Below are 19056 nucleotides of genomic sequence, written 5' to 3' on the forward strand. Positions count from 1 at the left end.
CTAGTTTGGGTGGTCAGGAACATATTTAAGCTAAAATCTGAACTGTAGGAAGCAGCTCTCTATGCAAAGATCAGGGAGAAGATGGTCATGGCTGTGGAACAGCCAGCACAAAGTCTCCAGGGTGGGAAAGAGTTTGGTGGGTTTTAGGAATTGAAAGAAGATCAGAGTAGCCAAGGCACAAGGGATGCTGGCATGAAATGACATTGGAGAAAATTTTAGATGGAACTCCTTCAAAGTAGGTGTTACTGTGTTTTAACGTTTAAATAAGTATCGATAATCTCAAATAAGCCTCTGGTTCTAAAATTACATTTTATTAAATTAAATGTAACAGACTCAGGAAGGGACAGTCAAAAAACAACTGTATAGTTCCTATCCATACTGCAGTCTGTAAACAACAGATTATATGGAGTAGATTTGAAAGCCCGAGATGGTGTTTTATTCCCTCAGTGATTGGAGGTATTAAGTGTGTCTGAAGTGTTAGCAAACCCCAAAACATCAGCTTAGTGTATTCTACTCAAAACCAGAGGTATGGGCTTCCCTGGTGGCGCACTGGTTGAGAGTCCGCCTGCCGATGCAGGGAACACAGGTTCGTGCCCCGGTCCGGGAAGATCCCACATGCCGCGGAGCGGCTGGGCCCATGAGCCATGGCCGCTGAGCCTGCGCGTCCGGAGCCTGTGCTCCGCAATGGGAGAGGCCATGACAGTGAGAGGCCCGCATACCGCAAAAAAAACCCAAAAAACAAAAACCCAGAGGTACTTGAATTACTGGCACCTTCCATGATAGAGACTGGCAACAACAATAAAATAACCCATTATCATAGGAATAAATTACTGAACACAGAATTTCTTATCTGGAAAAACTCAGTTATTTTGAGCAGTCTTCTCTGCCTTTTATTGCATGGGCTTAGGAGTCAAATCATCTGGGTTCAGTGGCTTTTCCATCTCTAGCTGTGTGGTTTTGGTCCAGCCCTTACCTCTAGTACCTGCATTACTGCATCTGCGATTGGATGTTAGAGGTGCTCAGCTCACGGCGTTTAGCAGAGTACCTTGCAAATGGTAAGCACTCAACAGTGCTAGTCACCTTTGTTGCTACTATGATATTTTGCCCCCTTCCTCCAACAATCTTCTGAAAAACGTGTAAGTATCCTCAAGTTAGATGCGAGGCGGCTGCTGGTAAAAGTCTTTTGCCCTTCGGAGGTCACCGGGACGGGTGTGGAGGCACTGATGTCTGCTGACTAGGATGTGATTTGGCATCCCATTACTCCATCCAGTTCAGCAAAACAAGACCCCCCCCCTTGATTTATTTAAAAGAAAAATTTACTGAACACCTACTAATGTTAAACTTTGGGCTGAAATGAAAAAAAAATCCTTGTCCACAAGGAGCTTTTGATCTGGCTCCACGACGTTCAAGAATTGGTGACAAAACAAGCAAAGAACGACAAAAACACTTCTGCACTTTCAGCGTATTTTTTTTTTAATGTAGATGAACCAATTTGGAATTGATTAATGAACATTTTTCCATGCACCCTTTACCCATGTTGTGTAACTGCCCTTATGTTTGTTCTTTGGAAAGACTGGAATAGATGCTTCATGTGACAATGATTTGTGAACCTGTCATGAGAGAAAATGTACTTTTACTATTACTTGACCTTCATTTATTCAGACAACAAATGTTCAGAGTGCCTGCAGTGCTAGATACTGGATGAACAGGAGTGAATAAGAGAAAATAAAACCCCATATTTTCTGGAGATCACAGGCGTAGTTTGTTTGGCATAGAAGTTTAAATCCTGTCTCTGCTCCTTTCTAGAGGTGTGACTTTGGGCAAGTTACTTAATTAACCTCTTTATAACTCAATTTCCTCATCTATAAAATGGAACTAATAACCTCATGGGGTTATTGTGAAGATTAAATGACTTTACTACTAATGACTTGTGCTACTACTATTATCATTTTACTGTTCTGAGTTCCCTGAGTACATCCTGTGTCTTTCATGCTCAATTCCTCACTATCAAATTTCTTTTCTTGAATATAAAAGAATGTATATATATGTATAACTGAATCACTTTGCTGTACAGCAGAAATTAACACAACATTGTAAATCAACTATACCTCAATACAAATTTCTTTTCTTAAACTGGTGAGCAAATCTTCAGAGTATCCATTTGCATCTTTAAGAGGGAATGAGGTCCTGGTACCCTTATCCCCTGTGTAGTTCTCACCCCTCACTCTCCACATACAAAGTAGAGATGCTCTGGTTTTCTAAACTGTTGAAATATAGACCGGGGCCAGCTGCCTCCTCAGAGAACAGGGTTATTTCTAACCCTCTGTTGCTCACTTTCTTCTCTACTGGCAGACTCTCTGTCTCTTAGCGCCCCCGCTGTGGTCCTCATCGCCTCTTCTGTCGCGGTGACTGCGGCTGGCACTTGCTCTTGTCCCTCCTGTCACCTGTCATCCCTTGCCTCTTATCACTTCCCCAAACTTCTTGCTCTAAGAGGCTTGCATTTCTAGATCTCTGCCAATCAGACAGCCGGCCCTCATCTTTTGCAGGGCTCGATAGTCAATCACTTGTAGTACACTGGGTGGGATCTTCTTTATTTCAGTTCTTTTTACATAATTCATGTCAAATGGTAATTACAACACAGGCAGCTGCTGCATGGCGTCGGTTCCTCTACCACATCCCACCCTACTCCTGTTTCCTCCTCTGAATTATTCTGGGAGACTTGATCCTGAGCAATGTAGATATCCCTGCCATTGGGGAACCCCATTTTTCAGGAGTCCCGCAACAGAATTCTCCAACTTAAAGGAAAATTTAACCAATTTCCTGGTGCCCTGACTTCCTTTAAGGCTTCTCAGTAACAATGAGAGTTGCGTGGGCTGGGGAGTACATCATGTAAGCTTTTTCTAAGAAACGATATCCTGCTTCTCGAATGTATCAGAGCATTAATGCCCTCCTCCATCTGTAGTAACAGTAGGCATCCTTTTAGAGGGGCGTAAGTAGTCCATTAGGGTAACTGTAAATACTTAATTAGTATATACTCTAAGTTCCATTGGCAAAATAGTAACATAATTTCTTGAAAACCCCTCAGATTTCTCCTAAATTATTTTTATCAGGACAGTAAAATGATATGGTCCCAACTGCAAATGAAAGACAATTATTTCAACTCCTAAAGAGCTAAATAACTTCAGTCACCTCTCACAGAAGGGATGGAGGGAAAGGAAACAATTTTCAAGCTTTCGGGAAATTATTATTTTCTCGTTAATGGTTATTTTCATTGGCAAAGAGAGTTTTGAAAATAGTTATGAGGTTTGTCTTGAAACCAAATGACTAGAGACTAAGTGCATTTGAATTATATTTGGTTATATGCATTAAAGATAAAATTAATTTCTCTTTTCTCATATGAAGTCTGATTTTGGTTATAGTGAGCTGAGACTGACTCTTAAGGGCTAGTGGAAGGACAAAGGAACCACCAGCTATAAAGTCCATTGAAATCTCTTGAAAATATAGCCATAAAAGCAAAGCCCATCGAAATTTTATATTTGTATAGTGCCTTTAGCTCTTTATATCTTTGTGTCTATTTAATCCTTTTTGTAAGTTTTCCTGTTCAGATACATATGATAGTATATAAAGAGTCTGTGAGTGTTGTATGTGGAATGAGCATTTAACTTTGAATCAGTCGTGTCCTTTCCAGAATGAGATGGCACTTCCAAGTAAGGATAAATAAAAAATAGAAAAAGGGCAGTTTACAAAACTCTGGGCAAGTTGTGGGTGAACCACAGGGGAGAGTACAGTAAACCTGGGGCTTGAAATGGTGGAGCAGTTAGCAATCTTATGTCCAAAGGGAAAGGGGAAGGAAGAAGCTACTAGAACTGGGAGGGAACTAATCTTGTACAGAAAGCCACTGTTCATTGGAGCAGTGACCTTTAATTAGGGACATAGCCAGCCTAAGTTGCCCCTCAAGGAGGGAGCCTGGGGGATAAATTAAGCAAACATTGGGATGGCCAATGAAAGATACCAAGTGACATTTATAGTCAGGTCTTCCCTCTCACTTTATTACTGAGAGCATCCTCAGTGATAGGCTCTTATGAGATTTAATGGAATAGAATTGTCTTCATATTCTGTGCCTTTTACAAGAGGTCCATCTATATATTTTTTCCAGATCTCTGCCAGCAGTTTCCAATTTTGTTTTTTGAAAGTCTCTGATCATCTGGCCAACTCTTTTAGCACCCACCCATGAGTTAGAGTAGATGTATATCTCAGGCCATTACTTCTACAGGAAGTTCAACACAACATTCAAAAGTTCTGCCCACTTGGAGGATTTATCTTTATTGTTTTAAGTTCATTGTGAGTAAGATTGTATAGCTGGTTGGTGCTGGAACACTCACTATTCACAGTTAACTGGCTATAGGAAATGCCCCATGTAGCCTTATTGTTATTAAGGGAAAAGAGATGAACTATGAGGTTTAGATTATGAGAGTCTGAATCGACTGCCATTGCAATCTGTGTCTTCAAGACTGGTGTGGGCTTGTACTCGTATATACAATTTAATGATGGAATGCTGGTGTGAACAGCTGATTTATGGCTTGCTGGGAATGATCTCAGGGCCACTAGATGTTCCATGGGCACAAGGTAAGTCTCTAGAAGGACCTAGGAACAAGCAAGGAACTGCTTTTGAGATAAAGAATAGTTTATGGCAAAAAAGGTCATGGCTTTAACCTAACATCTTAAGGGTCTGCACTGTGATTCTCTGATCAGGGATTGCCAGAAGGCTCCTTTCAGCATCTCTGTCTGCCACAGATTATTCCAATTCCACTGGCTCTGCTGGGTCCTAAGAACCAACTGGCAGGAAAGCTTGCAATATAGCCTAGAGCTTGCAGAGTCCTTTCATGTTCTGGGCTTCATTGAAAATTGAAGCCCACCCATGGGTAACCAATGTCCCACTTCCCCATACTTTGAATATATGAAAAACCCAATTAAATTCCATTTTGGGGGGTCTGTTTTTTATGGCCACTTCCAGTACCAGTGATTCTATCAGGATCCCAATGGGAAACAGATGGATTACTCAGATTAGAATAATTTGAGGAAGATTTATTTATAAGGTGTGAGTGGGTTATAAGAGTAGCGCATGAACCAGGGACCAGTAATGGTAAAGTTGTTACCACCCCTGGGCCCAAAGGATAGCGAAGAAGGAGCAGTTACTAGAACCCGGGAAGAGAGTTGTCTTGAGAAGAGCTGTGTTCTCCATTTGAGGGTCACTGACAGCTTGAGGTGACCACACAAAGGGGTATCAGAGGAATAAGTACCCTGACTTCTCCTTCCTTTCTCCCCCTAAGCTCCCTCTAGGGCTTCCCAGTGGTCTATCTCAAATGGAAACCAGAGGATAAGAAGCCTGTAGCAGTGGCCCATTCAGGAAAACAGCTTCAGGACAGAGAGCGGGGCGAGAGCGTGGAGAGTCATTCTAAAACGGCAGAGGGGAATTAATTGTCATGGGCCTGAAGTTTGAGTTTGGACTATAAATTCCAGCAACATGGAGATTCTTTTATTTATATTTCTGTCCTCGGTTCCTAGCACCATTCCTGCCTGCTTTAAAATAGGTGTTTTAAGGAGCCTAATGCCAACACCTCCTGTGTGATGTCGAGCAAGTCATTTATATTCTTGGACAGTCATTCTCCTCCTCTCTAAAATTAGGATACTACTATCTGTTCTGTTTTACTCATGAGGATGTTGTAAAGGTCAACAGGAAACGAAGACACTAATATATGCGAGTGCTTTGTAAACTGTGAAATGCTGAATACGCAAGATGCTACTTTACATCTTAGAGATCCCTTTCTTCCTATACCAGTCAGTTATCTGACTCATAAACTTACTAATTTAGGTTGCATACATTTCACAGTGGTTTTTACCTTCTGGTTAATTAACCTCCTGACTCTTTCATACACCTTGAACTCCAGTAGTCGAAAGCTCGATAGCTTTCTTCGAGAGTATATTGTGTCCAAGCTCAAGCATCCTTGTTAAAAGTTTTCCTTGGGCTTTCCTGGTGGCGCAGTGGTTGGGAGTTCGCCTGCCGATGCAGGGGACGCGGGTTCGTGCCCCGGTCCGGGAGGATCCCGCGTGCCGCGGAGTGGCTGGGCCCGTGGGCCACGGCCGCTGGGCCTGCGCGTCCGGAGCCTGTGCTCCGCAGGGGGAGAGGCCACAACGGTGAGAGGCCCGCGTACCACAAAAAAAAAAAAGTTTTCCTTGTTTATTTTTAACACGTGTCCCTGCACCCTCTCACTTCTCTAAAGCTCTTTTTTGGGTAGATGTACTTTTTCTCCTATTTTCTCCAATCATCTTGGTCAGTATGCTTCTGAATTTCTTCAAGGATCAGATGTGAGCAGTCTTCCATCTTGCACACTTTCCTCTTAGGCACTTTTTGTTTTTCTTCCTTTTAATAATGCTGTGTTCATCTGTACTTCGTTAGGTAAAATGATCTGTGTGACACAGTAATAACTGTTCATGGAGCGCTTAGCAGTTCATAAACATCTTATTTAATCATCACAATTTTTCTCCATTCTACAGATAAGGAATCTGAAGTCAGATTCCAAGTAAATTTTTTTTAGAGCAGTTTTAAGTTCATAGCAAAATTGAGAAGAAAGTACAGAGATTTCCCATATATCCCCTTCCTCACACTTGCCTAGCCTCCCCCATTATCAATATCCCCCAGCAAGTCAGTACCTTTGTTACAATCGATGAACCTGCATTGACACATCATAAGCGCCCAAAGTCCATAGTTTAGAGTTCACTCTTGGTGTTGTACATTCCATGGGTTTGGACAAATGTGTAATATATCCATCATTGTAGTATCATATAGAGTATGTTAACTGCCCTAAAAATTCTCTGTGCTCCACCTATCCATCCCTTTCTTTTTCCCCAGCTCCTGGCAACCACTGATCTTTTTACTGTCTCCCATTTTGCCATTTTCAGAATGTCAAATAGTTGGAATCATAGAATGTAGGCTTTTCAGATTGGCCTCTTTCACTTAGTAATATGCATTTAAGATTCATCCATGTCTTTTCATGGCTTGATAGCTCATTTGGGGGGGTGTGTAACAAGATTCCGTTGTCTGGATGTACCATAGTTTATTTATCCATTCACCTAATTAAGGAGATCTTAGTTGCTTCCAAGTTTTGGCAATTAGGAATAAAGATGCTGTAAACAACAGGTTTTTGTGTGGACATAAGTCTCCAACTTCTTTGGGTAAATACCAAGGAGCATGATTTCTGAATCATATGGGAAGTGTATGTTTAGTTTTATAAGAAACTGACAAACTGTCTTCCAAAGTGGCTGTACCATTTTGCATTCCCTCCAGCAATGAATGAGAGTACCTGTTGCTCCACATCCTTGCCAGTATTTGGTGTTCCTGAGTTTGGCCATTCTAATAGGTGTGTAGTGTTATCTTGCTTTAATTTGCATTTTCCTGATGACATATGATGTCGTATCCTTATTTGCCATCTGTATGTCTTCTTTGATGAAGTGTCTGTTAAAGTCTTTAGCCCATTGTTTCATAGGGTTTTGTGTTTTCTTATTGTTTAGTTTTAAGACCTCTTTGTATATTTTGTTTAAGTCCTTTATCAGATGTGTCTTTTACAAATATTTTCTCACATTCTGTGGCTTGTCTTCTCATTCTATTGACATTGTCTTTTGCAAAGCAGAAGTTTTAAAATTTTAATAAAGTCCAGGCTATCAATTATTTCTTTCATGGATTATGCTTTTGGTGTTGTATCTAAAGAGTCATGGCCATACTCAGGGTCATCTAGGTTTTCCCCTGTGTTATCTTCTAGGAGTTTTAGAGTTTTGCATTTGCATTTAGGTCTGTGATCCATTTTGAGTTCATTTTTGTGAAGGGTGTCAAGCCTGTGTCTAGGTTTATTTATTTATTTTTTTTCATGTGGATGTCCACTTCTTCCAGTACTATTTGTTGAAAAGACTGTCTTTCTTCATTGTATTGCTTTTGCTTCTTTGTCAAAGACAAGTTGACCGTATTTATGTGCGTCTACTTCCGGGCTCTCTATTCTGTTCCATTGATGTTTGTCCACTCTTTCATCAGTACCACACCATCTTGATTACTGTAGGTTTATAGTAAGTCTTGAAATCAGATAGTGTCAGTTCTCCAAATTCGTTTCTTTCCTTCAATGTTGTGTTAGCTATTCTAGGTATTTTGCGTTTTCATATAAACTTTAGAATCACAAAATAACTTGCTGGGATTTTGACTGGGATTGTACTGAATCTATAGATCAAATTGGGAAGGACTGACATCTTGACGATTCTATGTTGAGTCCTCTAATGCGTGAACAGAATAGTTTTTCTTTGGTTTCTTTCATTATAGTTTTGTGCTTTTCCTCATATAGATCTACATATTTTGTTAGATTTATACCTAAGTATTTCATTTTTAGGGGGTGCTAATGTAAATGGTATTATGATTTTAATTTCAGATTCCACTTATTCATTGCTGGTTTACTGGAAAGCAACTATTATATATTAACCTGTGTTCTGCAACCTTGCTATACTTGTTTATTATATTCTAGGAGCTTTTTTAAAAAATTCTTTTGCATTTTCTACATAGACATATGCCAACAAAAACAGTTTTATTTATTTCTTCCCTATGTGTGTATACCTTTTATTTCCTTTTCTTGTCTTATGTTAGCTAGGACCCAAGTAACATTCCAAATGACACAGAGCTGTTAAGTAGCAGAGCCATTACTTAATCTCACACCCATTTTGTGCCAAAGCCCATACCCTTTAATCATTAAGCTAGCTTGCATTCAGTGCCCCTTTCTTTAACTCTCACCTCTCTTTATTTGCAGCCTCTTAAAATAATATTTTATTGTTTTTATTTATATTACATTAACTTCTCTTTTATGGGCATAGATTTTATGTTCCTTTGCATACAACTTTCAGCTTTTGTTTGTTTACTTATACTTCCTTTTGCCATCTTTGTTATGTTTTTTGAAGTGTTTCTACTTTCCTTTTTGACTCTTTTTTTTTTTTACCAGAGTTCTTGCTCTGCAAAATTCTTTCAGCATGGGATGTAGAATTTGAAATTTAACTTTCACCTGCAGTGGTTGCTCACTTTTACCTTCTTATCAATAAAATATATAGACAATAAACCACAAAACCATTGTTATTAATCATGACTCACCTCGCCTCCTCCAATGCACAGTGAGGTCTGACAGTGCTCATGCCATTAACTTAACAAAAGAAGTTGCACTTAGTGGGACAATACACCCTCTTTTTAATGCAGACCAAACCGGCCAGGCAGCTTGCTTCTCCAGCTTTACCTTGTTCAATGATGATAACTCCTGAGTCATCACAGTTTCACTTTTCCCTCTCCTGAGGTTCTCACCCCATGGCTTTAATATTTTGTTTTCTGAGTATTGAAATAATATATAATAAGTGCAAAAAAAAAAAATCCAGGACACCCATAAAAGATAAAAGAAAAAACCCAAGGATTATCCACAGTATTATCTCCTAGGGAGAACCATGATTCGCATTTTTGTATATTTTCCAAGTATGTTTGTGCTTTAGGCCATCATGAAATTATATTAATAATTTTTACAAAAAGGTGCCCACTAGACATGTTTTATATATATATATAAACCTCAATGCTATGTTTTGGACATCTTTACATGTGGAAAAATAAAATATTCATCATCTCCACTACTCTGCATAGTATTTCACTGCAGGTGTAAGCCATATTTATATGATCTGTGTACTATGCAGGAGAGCTAAGTTCTTTTTTTTTTGCGGTACGCGGGCCTCTCACTGCTGTGGCCTCTCCCATTGCGGAGCACAGGCTCCGGACGCGCAGGCTCAGTGGCCATGGCTCACAGGCCCAGCCGCTCCGCGGCATATGGGATCTTCCCAGACCGGGGCACGAACCCGTGTCCCCTCATCGGCAGGCGGACTCTCAACCACTGCACCACCAGGGAAGCCCCTCGTCTTCCTCTTTTGATTTCTCTTCCTTTTCCTCCCAACTCATGCCATTCCTCCTTCTCCTTGTGTCCCTTTTTGGTCTTCTTCCTCCTTGCTTAAACTCAGACTGCTCTGCAATACGCATACCTGCTTTCTTCCATTTGATTTCTTAGTACGTTTTTTCCTTTTACTTTGTGCTTCTTCCCCTCCATACTTGTGTTGGGATTCTACTCAGTGTCCTCTCTCCTCTCATAACTTTGTTCCATGCTGTTCTTTCTCCCCCTATTCTGATTAGTCTGCAGTTTGCTTTGACTTTCATTTTCATTAATTATTAAGGTGAGCAATGTTAAGAGCCTTGCTGATGATGACACAGTAATTCTTGTCAGAGCCGAGCGAGAACTTGGTTCTCCTGGACCATCTAGTGATGGTCTTTTCACTAGATTGAGTTGCTTTATCCTGGCTGAGGTTAGAAAGAGCCTCACATTTAGTGTACAAGTCAAGCAAGGAAGAAAGCAAGCAAGCAACAACAGCAAAGAAAAATAAAAAATAAAGGGAAAGAGAAGAATAGTCCCTAATTTAACTAAAGAGACTTGACTTAATTGTCTCTCTGCACAGTGACTTTGTTCCAGCTGAATTAAAAGAGAACTGTTTGTGAATGTTTGCCTTCTTTCATTTGTTCTAAGACTATTAAAAATGTATAACTGTTAACCTACCCAACACTGTCATTTGAGACCTAAGATTATAAGGCTAAAAGGAAGCATAATAAATAGAGTCAGTAATATCTGTACTCAGAGGTAAGAGAACCATGCCTGATATATTAATTTAATTTCTTTTTCCGAATTAAAGGAGTTTGTATACAGACTCTGTACAAAATATGAGGCAGTCAAGACTTGGTCTTATAATCTTTCCCCTAAATCGTCACAAGTAAATAAGGAAATTATAAATATGTGATTAGGTAAACCAAGTTGGAAGAGGAAAACAAGTGGTCTTATTAAATGTATCTTGGCAGTAGGTTTTTGCAAAGCCAAGGTCACTTCCTCTGTGGCTTTTTCTCATGCCTGCCTTTGTTTCTCTGTTGGCAGTAATTGCTTCCTGATCCGGAGCATTTCTTATCCAAGCTACCCATTTGACATGAACTAAGTCACTGTTGTTTATTATGTTGTGCATTTAAGATATATCAATTAATTAAATTAATTAAACAAAGAGACAATTAAGCTGAGGTGGCTGTAATGTCATATACAAGCAATCCAAAATCTAAGCCTGTAAATGTCTCAATGTTACAAAATCAAAACCTAAGGACAATCCATTGCAAACAGCCATCTAGGCTTTAAGCCGTAGCCAGCCAATAATTTTTTTGCTTTGCTTCCGTCTTTTCTCAGTAAAAGTGTCTCCCTGCGCTTCCTGTCCATGGAATGCTCCTAACCACTTCTGGTTTGACACTGCCAGATTGGAATCCATTCTTGTTCAAATAAGATCTTAAACTTTTTCATTTGCCTCGGTTTATGTTTTTAACACTATACAGTAAAAAGACCACATTTGAAAACCAGATGGAATTCTTTTTATGTGGATGAGAATTGCCTTTTAAAGTAAAAGGAGGTTAAATACTTATTCCAACATTGCTTCCAGTGTTTTTGAGAGAAAGGGGGTATTCTCCTTGCAAATTGCCTTCAGACTTTACCACAAACAGGAGGTGTTCCCTACCCCCCACCGTAAGTTTGGAGTAGTAGAACAGTTACTAGAAAAAGCACACTTCTTTCTTTTGTATCCCTAGGAAGTTCACCAGCCTTTCTGTGCTTTAGTGTCCTCAACCATAAAATGATGGATAATAGCAGTACTTAACTCATAGAATGGCTCTAAAGGAATTAAATATCTAAACTGCTTAGTACGGTGCCTGGCACATAATAAACACCATATGCCTCTGCTATTACTGTTTCTACCGCTACTAACAGCTAGCAAACTACTACTGACAATCCTCCCTCCTTTCATATTAATTTAAGAATTTATTGGCTCCAGGGCTTCCCTGGTGGCGCAGTCGTTGGGAGTCTGCCTGCTGATGCGGGAGACACGGGTTCGTGCCCTGGTCCAGGAAGATCCCACATGCCGCGGAGCGGCTGGGCCCGTGAGCCATGGCTGCTGAGCCTGCGCTTCCGGAGCCTGTGCTCCGCAACGGGAGAGGCCACAACAGTGAGAGGCCCGCGTAACACACAAAAAAAAAAAAAAAAAAAAGGATTTATTGGCTCCAAATGACTTTTGGCTGTGTCTACAAACAAAAACATCCCTCAAAGCTGAAGATTTGCCACTAATGAAACAGTGAAAAGATGTGTGGCAGGATCTACCTTCAATTCTGAAAGGAGGTCCCCAAACAGTTTTGAGCAATGAAGTGACGTCAGAGTACACGCACAACCACACAGATGATTGCTCTGAAGGAAGCCCTTTTCAGCTGATACATGTTGCACATTTTTAAAAGAGTCAGTTGTATACTTTACATCTTGTTTCTCCAAGGTAAATACGCTTCTTGAAGATAGAAGCTGTATTTTCCACTTCTGTGCACTTTGCATAGCATACTGTTGTACAAATTGCAGGTGTTCAATAAATATGTTGATTAGCTGCTGAGGTAGAGTTGCAGGAAGGAGAATTAGGAATAAAATGTTCTCCAGTTAATTGCAAATTGCTTCCCTGCTTAAAAATGGATTTGCCTTTTATTATCTTTTTCCACAGTTTCTGGAAGATGTTACAGTTGGCATTTGTCATTTGATTTTATACAATTTTGTAAATTTGATTGAAATTTGAATTCTTGCAAAGGGTCTGTTGTAAGGTTTTCTATTTTTATTATTGTTTCAAAGTGGAAAGAAGTGTTGTATAAAAGCAAGCCTGTTCCAATCACACTTCATGGAATTTGTTAAGAGAATCATTGAAATTTAGAGCTTGTAGGGACCACGTTGTTACAGCCCAAACACGCAGCACACTACCTGAATACCATGGAAACTTAATAAGTCATTGAAAAATAAATGAGCCATTGAGTACACTCTCTTCACTTCACAATTGAAGAAACTGAGGCCCAGATTCCTTGCCCGCAGTCACACAGTGGCATAAGATAGATTAAAATAAATGTTCCTTGATATCATCATGCTTTAAATATGGATCTCACATTTAAATTGTAACATGGAAGAGACTTTAAATTTAGTCTTTGACAAACTTCTTTTACTTTAAAGAATGTGAATAAATCAAATTCTTGGTTAGTATCAGTTACACTTTAGGAAGGCAGTCGTAAGAATTTGTTCATACAAGTCGAAAGGATTGTTTGAAGGTGAAACCAAAGCGAAATGTTTTTCAAGTGGTTTGTTCAAGGCCTGTCAATCTCTTCCTTTCCTTTCTCCCTCCCATAAGTTTTTTTCTCTGCTTTTATATGATTAGGGGTTCCTATCTACTATGAAAGACTTTCTGGTGGAGACATTTGTCTCTCTCAACATGTAACACATCCACTTCTGTGCATTGCTTAGACTTTCAAGAAATATTGGTGGTATCCTGTTGACTGATTTTCTGTTATTTTGCAGGATGGAAAAAAAGAGTCAGGCTCATGTACCTGTATGAAGGGGCCGAAGCTCTCAGAAATAGGGACCATTGCCTGGATGATAACGCTCAGTGATGCCCTCCACAATTTCATCGATGGCCTGGCCATCGGGGCCTCCTGCACCTTGTCTCTTCTGCAGGGACTCAGCACTTCGATCGCCATCCTGTGCGAGGAGTTCCCTCATGAATTAGGTAAGGGACTCTGCTCTTGTTCTCCAAGTCAGGTGCTTCTTGGTTTCAGGGGAGGGAGACGTTTCAGGTGACACACTCTTAAAAATCCTGCTGATGTCTCAAAAAGACGGAGCCCTTTTTTAGACAATGATGATTTTCCTTTATTTCATCCCCAAATAGGAAGGTAACCCTACTCACTTGATGTGTTCTTCTTCTTTTAGGGGACTTTGTGATCCTACTCAATGCAGGAATGAGTACTCGACAAGCCTTGTTATTCAATTTCCTTTCTGCCTGTTCCTGCTATGTTGGGCTAGCTTTTGGCATCTTGGTGGGCAATAATTTTGCTCCAAATATTATATTTGCCCTTGCTGGAGGCATGTTCCTCTATATTTCTCTGGCGGATATGGTAAGAAATTTTAAGATTTTTATCTTGTTTTAATTTAAATTTGCAATGACACATCTGGGTTATGAATTGACTAAGGGTGACCTTTTGCTTTCCACAGTGTGGAAGGCCTTTCTGTTGTAGTTTAAAATATTCCTGGTCCAACAGATAACTCTTTTTCAGTAGTTTGTACTAATAGTGATTTGAAAGTGATTCTCCTTGATTGTTTGATCTAGGATCTCATTGACAGAGGATGAAATGACTTATTTTTGCTGAAGGGGAGATATCTTCCCAGGTGTTTTGCCTTGTGGGTAAAGCTTGTATTCTATACTATGTCTCCATAGGACTTTCCTCTCTTCTTTTGTTAGGATGTCACATTCAGAAGGGAATAACTTGTTAAAGTAAATAGCATTTTGTTATTTCAAAGTTCTGAACAGTGAGAGCCTTTTGAGTTAAACTAAAACTGGTAAATTAAAATTGAACGGTATTTACTTGGGACGGTATATATTTGTATCTATGTTTATGTCTGTGCTGTGTCTGTCTTTATGTCTGTGTGTGTGTAAGAGAGAGAATACCAACGGTCCTGTGCATTTTCAAATAAATCATGGACAGCTTTCTAGAAAATGAAAATGTGCTAAGTGGATGCAACTCAAGGAATGTTTCTTTTGCATTTGGAACTGAGGATGTATTACATACATAATTTAATTTCCTTCATCTGCGTTCTTAGTTCCAAATGATAACTGTCTAGCTCTGTTCATTGTTCTGTGCAAGCCCTTATAAGTGCAAGGATTTCATCTCTTAGAACCATCACTGCATTTATGTTTTTCTTCACAGAATTAATGCCTCATAGCATATTTTATGCTAGGTCATCACTTCTCCTTTCTGTAATGTAAGAACAGAATCTATTAGAGTTATTCAATTTAAAGAAATAATACTAATAAGTGATGCTGTATATACTTACTTGCTTTTTTCAGAAAGCATACTTGCTTCTTTCAGAATGGTTTCATAAATGGCATCCATTTTATCCCAGTAAGGTTTCTCAAATCAGGCAGGTGGATTGACAGTGGATTCTGGAGACCTCTTGGATGCTTTGGTACAATGCACCGCTGTGTGCATTGTATGTATAGCAAATCAATGTGTGTATAGCAGATCACTTTGAAATATGTTTTGAAATGATGGCATTTACAGATCTCCTCATGAAGCCTTTTCAGTAGAAGTTATATGCTGAGAAAGGATAGCTTTTAAGTACAGAACTTGGGGTTTTAATTGCTTTCACTGCAGTAAGATTGTTTTAGTCTTCATTTCAAGATCAGAGCACAGTTTATTTAAAAACCTTATTGATTTTGTGAGGGACAGAACAAGCAAAAGGAAACAAATTGAAGAGAACAGGAATTAAATATATAGTGATTTCTAAAAATGTATTTAATCAGCTACTATTGATTGATATTTTTGTATCAGGCTTGGAAATTGTGGACCCTGGAGGGAGCAAAAAAGGCACAGTCCCCGTGTTCCTGGGGCTTCTGTCTACAAAGAGGGGAACCTGAAATTCAACAAACAAACAAAATCACACACACGATTACATAATTACAAATAAAAAACTGTGAAATGAAAGGAAAAACAATATATATGATGAAAGATGATAATAAGAGAACCTAAATTAGGGAGAGCCTAAGAGAAGCCTTCCGAGGAAAGTAAGATTTAAGCTGAAACTTCAAAGATTTAGCTCATTGAACATTTTGAGGGAAAAGGGTTCAGATAGAGGTTTCGGTGGGTGTGAAGATATTGAGGATGGAAAGAGGCTGGATGCATTTGAGGTCCAAAAAGAATGGTGTGGACGGAGCAGAGAGAGCAAAGAAGAGAGCTGGGGGGGAGAGAGAGAGAGAGAGAGAGAGAGAGAGAGAGATAAAATGAGGTACATCCCATCCCACTGTATTGACTCACTTGGGGAACACTATTTTCGTACTTTTCTTGTTGATGTCTAGTAGGGCTGGATATCACTGTTATGCTCTCTATACTAAAACATCTAAACAACTCAGAGAAATGCTCGTCCCCTCCCACCTCCACAGGAATCTATCAGTGACAGTTTTATGTTCTCCCACAAGATGGCAACAGTTATCTAACAATATATCTTTCCTCTAGTTTCCAGAGATGAATGATATGCTGAGAGAAAAGGTAACTGGAAGAAAAACCGATTTCACCTTCTTCATGATTCAGAATGCTGGGGTGTTAACTGGATTCACAGCCATTCTGCTCATTACTTTGTATGCAGGAGAAATTGAATTGGAGTAATAGGAAGTGAAAGATGGTGTTGTTAACGGAGGCATTTAATAAATAAAACAGCTCCTATTTAGTTAAAAGATAATTTTGTTTTCAGCTGTAGGTCAAGAAAGCTGATTGTTGGTTTTCTGATCTGTGAAATAAGCCATTATTTGTTGTTAAAAATCCTTCAAAAAGCTTTTCAGTTCCAGCTTGAGAAGCCTGATACATGAAGTATTTGTTAAATACTCACTTTTTTTTATGTTTCATGCACACTAAAAATCATCACAGAGCAAGAAACGCCGCATTCTATAATCATTTTGACACCAAGACTTGGAGAAAAATACAGACTAGGCCGTACAAGCCTTTGAACCTCTATGGTTGTATCAGATGTTCAAGTAGTTTCAGAGTGGTTTTCTTTGAATTAATTTGTCTTAGTGCTTTCACAAGCAAGTACACAGATACAAATGATTCCAAGGCCTTAGTGAACCCAGGAGAGAAAGATTGCTCATAGCTTTTGTTTTGTTTTATATTTCAGTTAGGGACTTCTAGGATTGTTTTGGAAACCATCCTGAAATAATATGAATTTTGAAATCAGTAAAGTTTTGTTAGCCCTACTAAGTCCAGACTCAGTGTAAACTCCACCAGATTCCGTAAAAAGCCAGAATTGCTTTCTTATGACTTACGTTATGGTTGTACCATGGCAAACGGCAGAAGAGTATGTAAAGCTGGTGACGACAACGTTTCAGTATCCAATGTGTTTGCTTGTGAAGGTGAAGAAAATGTTCGTTTACAGAAAGAAATTGAATGTAATTTTAAGCAATTTACTTTTAAAGATGAACACAGCTATTTAGCAGAGGATATTTTAAGTAAATGCGAAATAACAGCTGGATGGCTGTATGCCAAAGACTGATTGGCTAGGAAATCTATGTTCCTTATGGGTGATTGAGAGACATTCAGAAAATGCTTCTTTTGTGTTCAGCCTACATTTTTCCTATATTGTATACCTTGCAAAATAATTCCACACACTATGGTTATTTTTCTACCCTTTATAAAAGATAGAGCCTGTTTATTCATTTAGCAGATACAAAAAGTTGGTCTATAATTGAACCTCCTAACCCCAATTCACACTCCCAAGTCGTTTAAGGAAAGATGATTTGACAGTGAGGAAAATGATTGAAAGAAGCCAACAATGATCTCAGGAATTATATTTTTCTACAAACCATAAAATGATGTCACATGGCAATAATGCAGATGGGATGAATATTTAACATGTATGTTAATGTACATTTCACTCTATGACTGACAATTAAAGAATATTGTTTGACCAAATCGTAAACACCGTTGAATCCATGTATTGTGTCATTCATTATTCATTTTGATATGTATTTTTTGTGTGACTTCCATGTACTTGGTATTATGAGGGAGAGAAATAGCTATGTTTATTTCAAAGATATTCAGCAGATAAATACTGTAAATATTAATCATTAAAATCAGTAAACATAGAATCTATTTTTATCATTTCACCTGCTTACATTCAATTTTGTTTTTTTTTTTTGCGGTACGCGGGCCTCTCGCTGTTGTGGCCTCTCCCGTTGTGGAGCACAGGCTCCGGATGCGCAGGCTCAGCGGCCATGGCTCACGGGCCCAGCTGCTCCGCGGCATGTGGGATCTTCCCCGACTGGGGCACGAACCCATGTCCCCTGCATCTGCAGGCAGACTCTCAACCACTGCGCCACCAGGGAAGCCCTACATTCAATCTTAAGAAATAATCTTTACCTCTTTAAAGCACAGCTTGTATGTCTGGGTTAAGAAGCTATTTGCGACATGATATTAAAACAAGATAGTTTGGGCTTCCCTGGTGGCGCAGTGATTGAGAGTCCGCCTGCCAATGCAGGGGATACGGGTTCGTGCCCTGGTCCGGGAAGATCCCACGTGCCGCGGAGCGGCTGGGCCCGTGAGCCATGGCCGCTGAGCCTGCGCGTCCGGAGCCTGTGCTCCGCAAGGGGAGAGACCACAGCAGTGAGAGGCCCACATACCGCAAAAAAAAAACAAGAAAAAACAAGATAGTTTAACAAACTCTCATTTGGTGTAGATCAGCATATATGTGGAAACTCTCATTTGGTGTAGATCAGCATATATGTGGACTGTCTGGGTGCTTCATGTTACTCTCTCCATGTGTTGATCTTTTGGCCATTTTCCTCAACTCTGAGGAGAACAGAGGCAATAGGGTATGAAGACCAAAAAAGCAAAACAGAAAATTGCTACTTACTAGAGGCTATGGTTCCAGGTAGAAGGTAGGATATGGGAAGCCATGCTTAAATTTAAATTATCCTAGATAACAAAGTGTAAACCTATCAGTCAACATACCTTATCCTGAGACATTCATTATACCAGTTGAATATTCTATAATTTCAGGCTTTAAAGATGCTAGTATGGCAAACCAAAAATGATTTCAATGCGTTTTATGGGTGTGTATACTTTTATTTTTGCATTATTGAACTTTATAACAATGATTACTAATTTGGCATTTTTTGAGTACTGAATCAGACCCTGTCTTAGTCTGTTTAGGCTGCTATAGCAAAATACCACAGACTGAATAGGTTATAAACAACTGAAATATATTTCTTACAGTTCTGGAGGCTGGAAGTCCAAGCTCAAGGCACAGGCGGGTTTTGTGTCTGGTTTGTAGATGGCGCCTTCTTGCTGTGTCCTCAGGTGGTGGAAGG

General features: G+C 39.5%; 1 protein-coding gene across 2 annotated transcripts in view; it reads left to right on the top strand.

Annotated features, from left to right (window-relative positions):
• SLC39A8 (solute carrier family 39 member 8) overlaps positions 1-17676 on the top strand; it is a 77048-nt gene extending 59372 nt beyond the window's left edge. For both annotated transcript variants that reach the window (XM_032633484.1, XM_032633482.1), the window contains exons 7-9: positions 13503-13710; positions 13911-14095; positions 16211-17676. In XM_032633484.1, the coding sequence (XP_032489375.1) occupies positions 13503-13710; positions 13911-14095; positions 16211-16360 (543 nt within the window). In that variant the 3' untranslated portion in view covers positions 16361-17676. The remainder of the gene's footprint in view (positions 1-13502; positions 13711-13910; positions 14096-16210) is intronic.
• Positions 17677-19056: the final 1380 nt, after the last annotated feature.

The sequence above is a fragment of the Phocoena sinus genome, chromosome 5, assembly GCF_008692025.1.
Source record: "Phocoena sinus isolate mPhoSin1 chromosome 5, mPhoSin1.pri, whole genome shotgun sequence".
Taxonomy (NCBI): Eukaryota; Metazoa; Chordata; class Mammalia; order Artiodactyla; family Phocoenidae; genus Phocoena; species Phocoena sinus.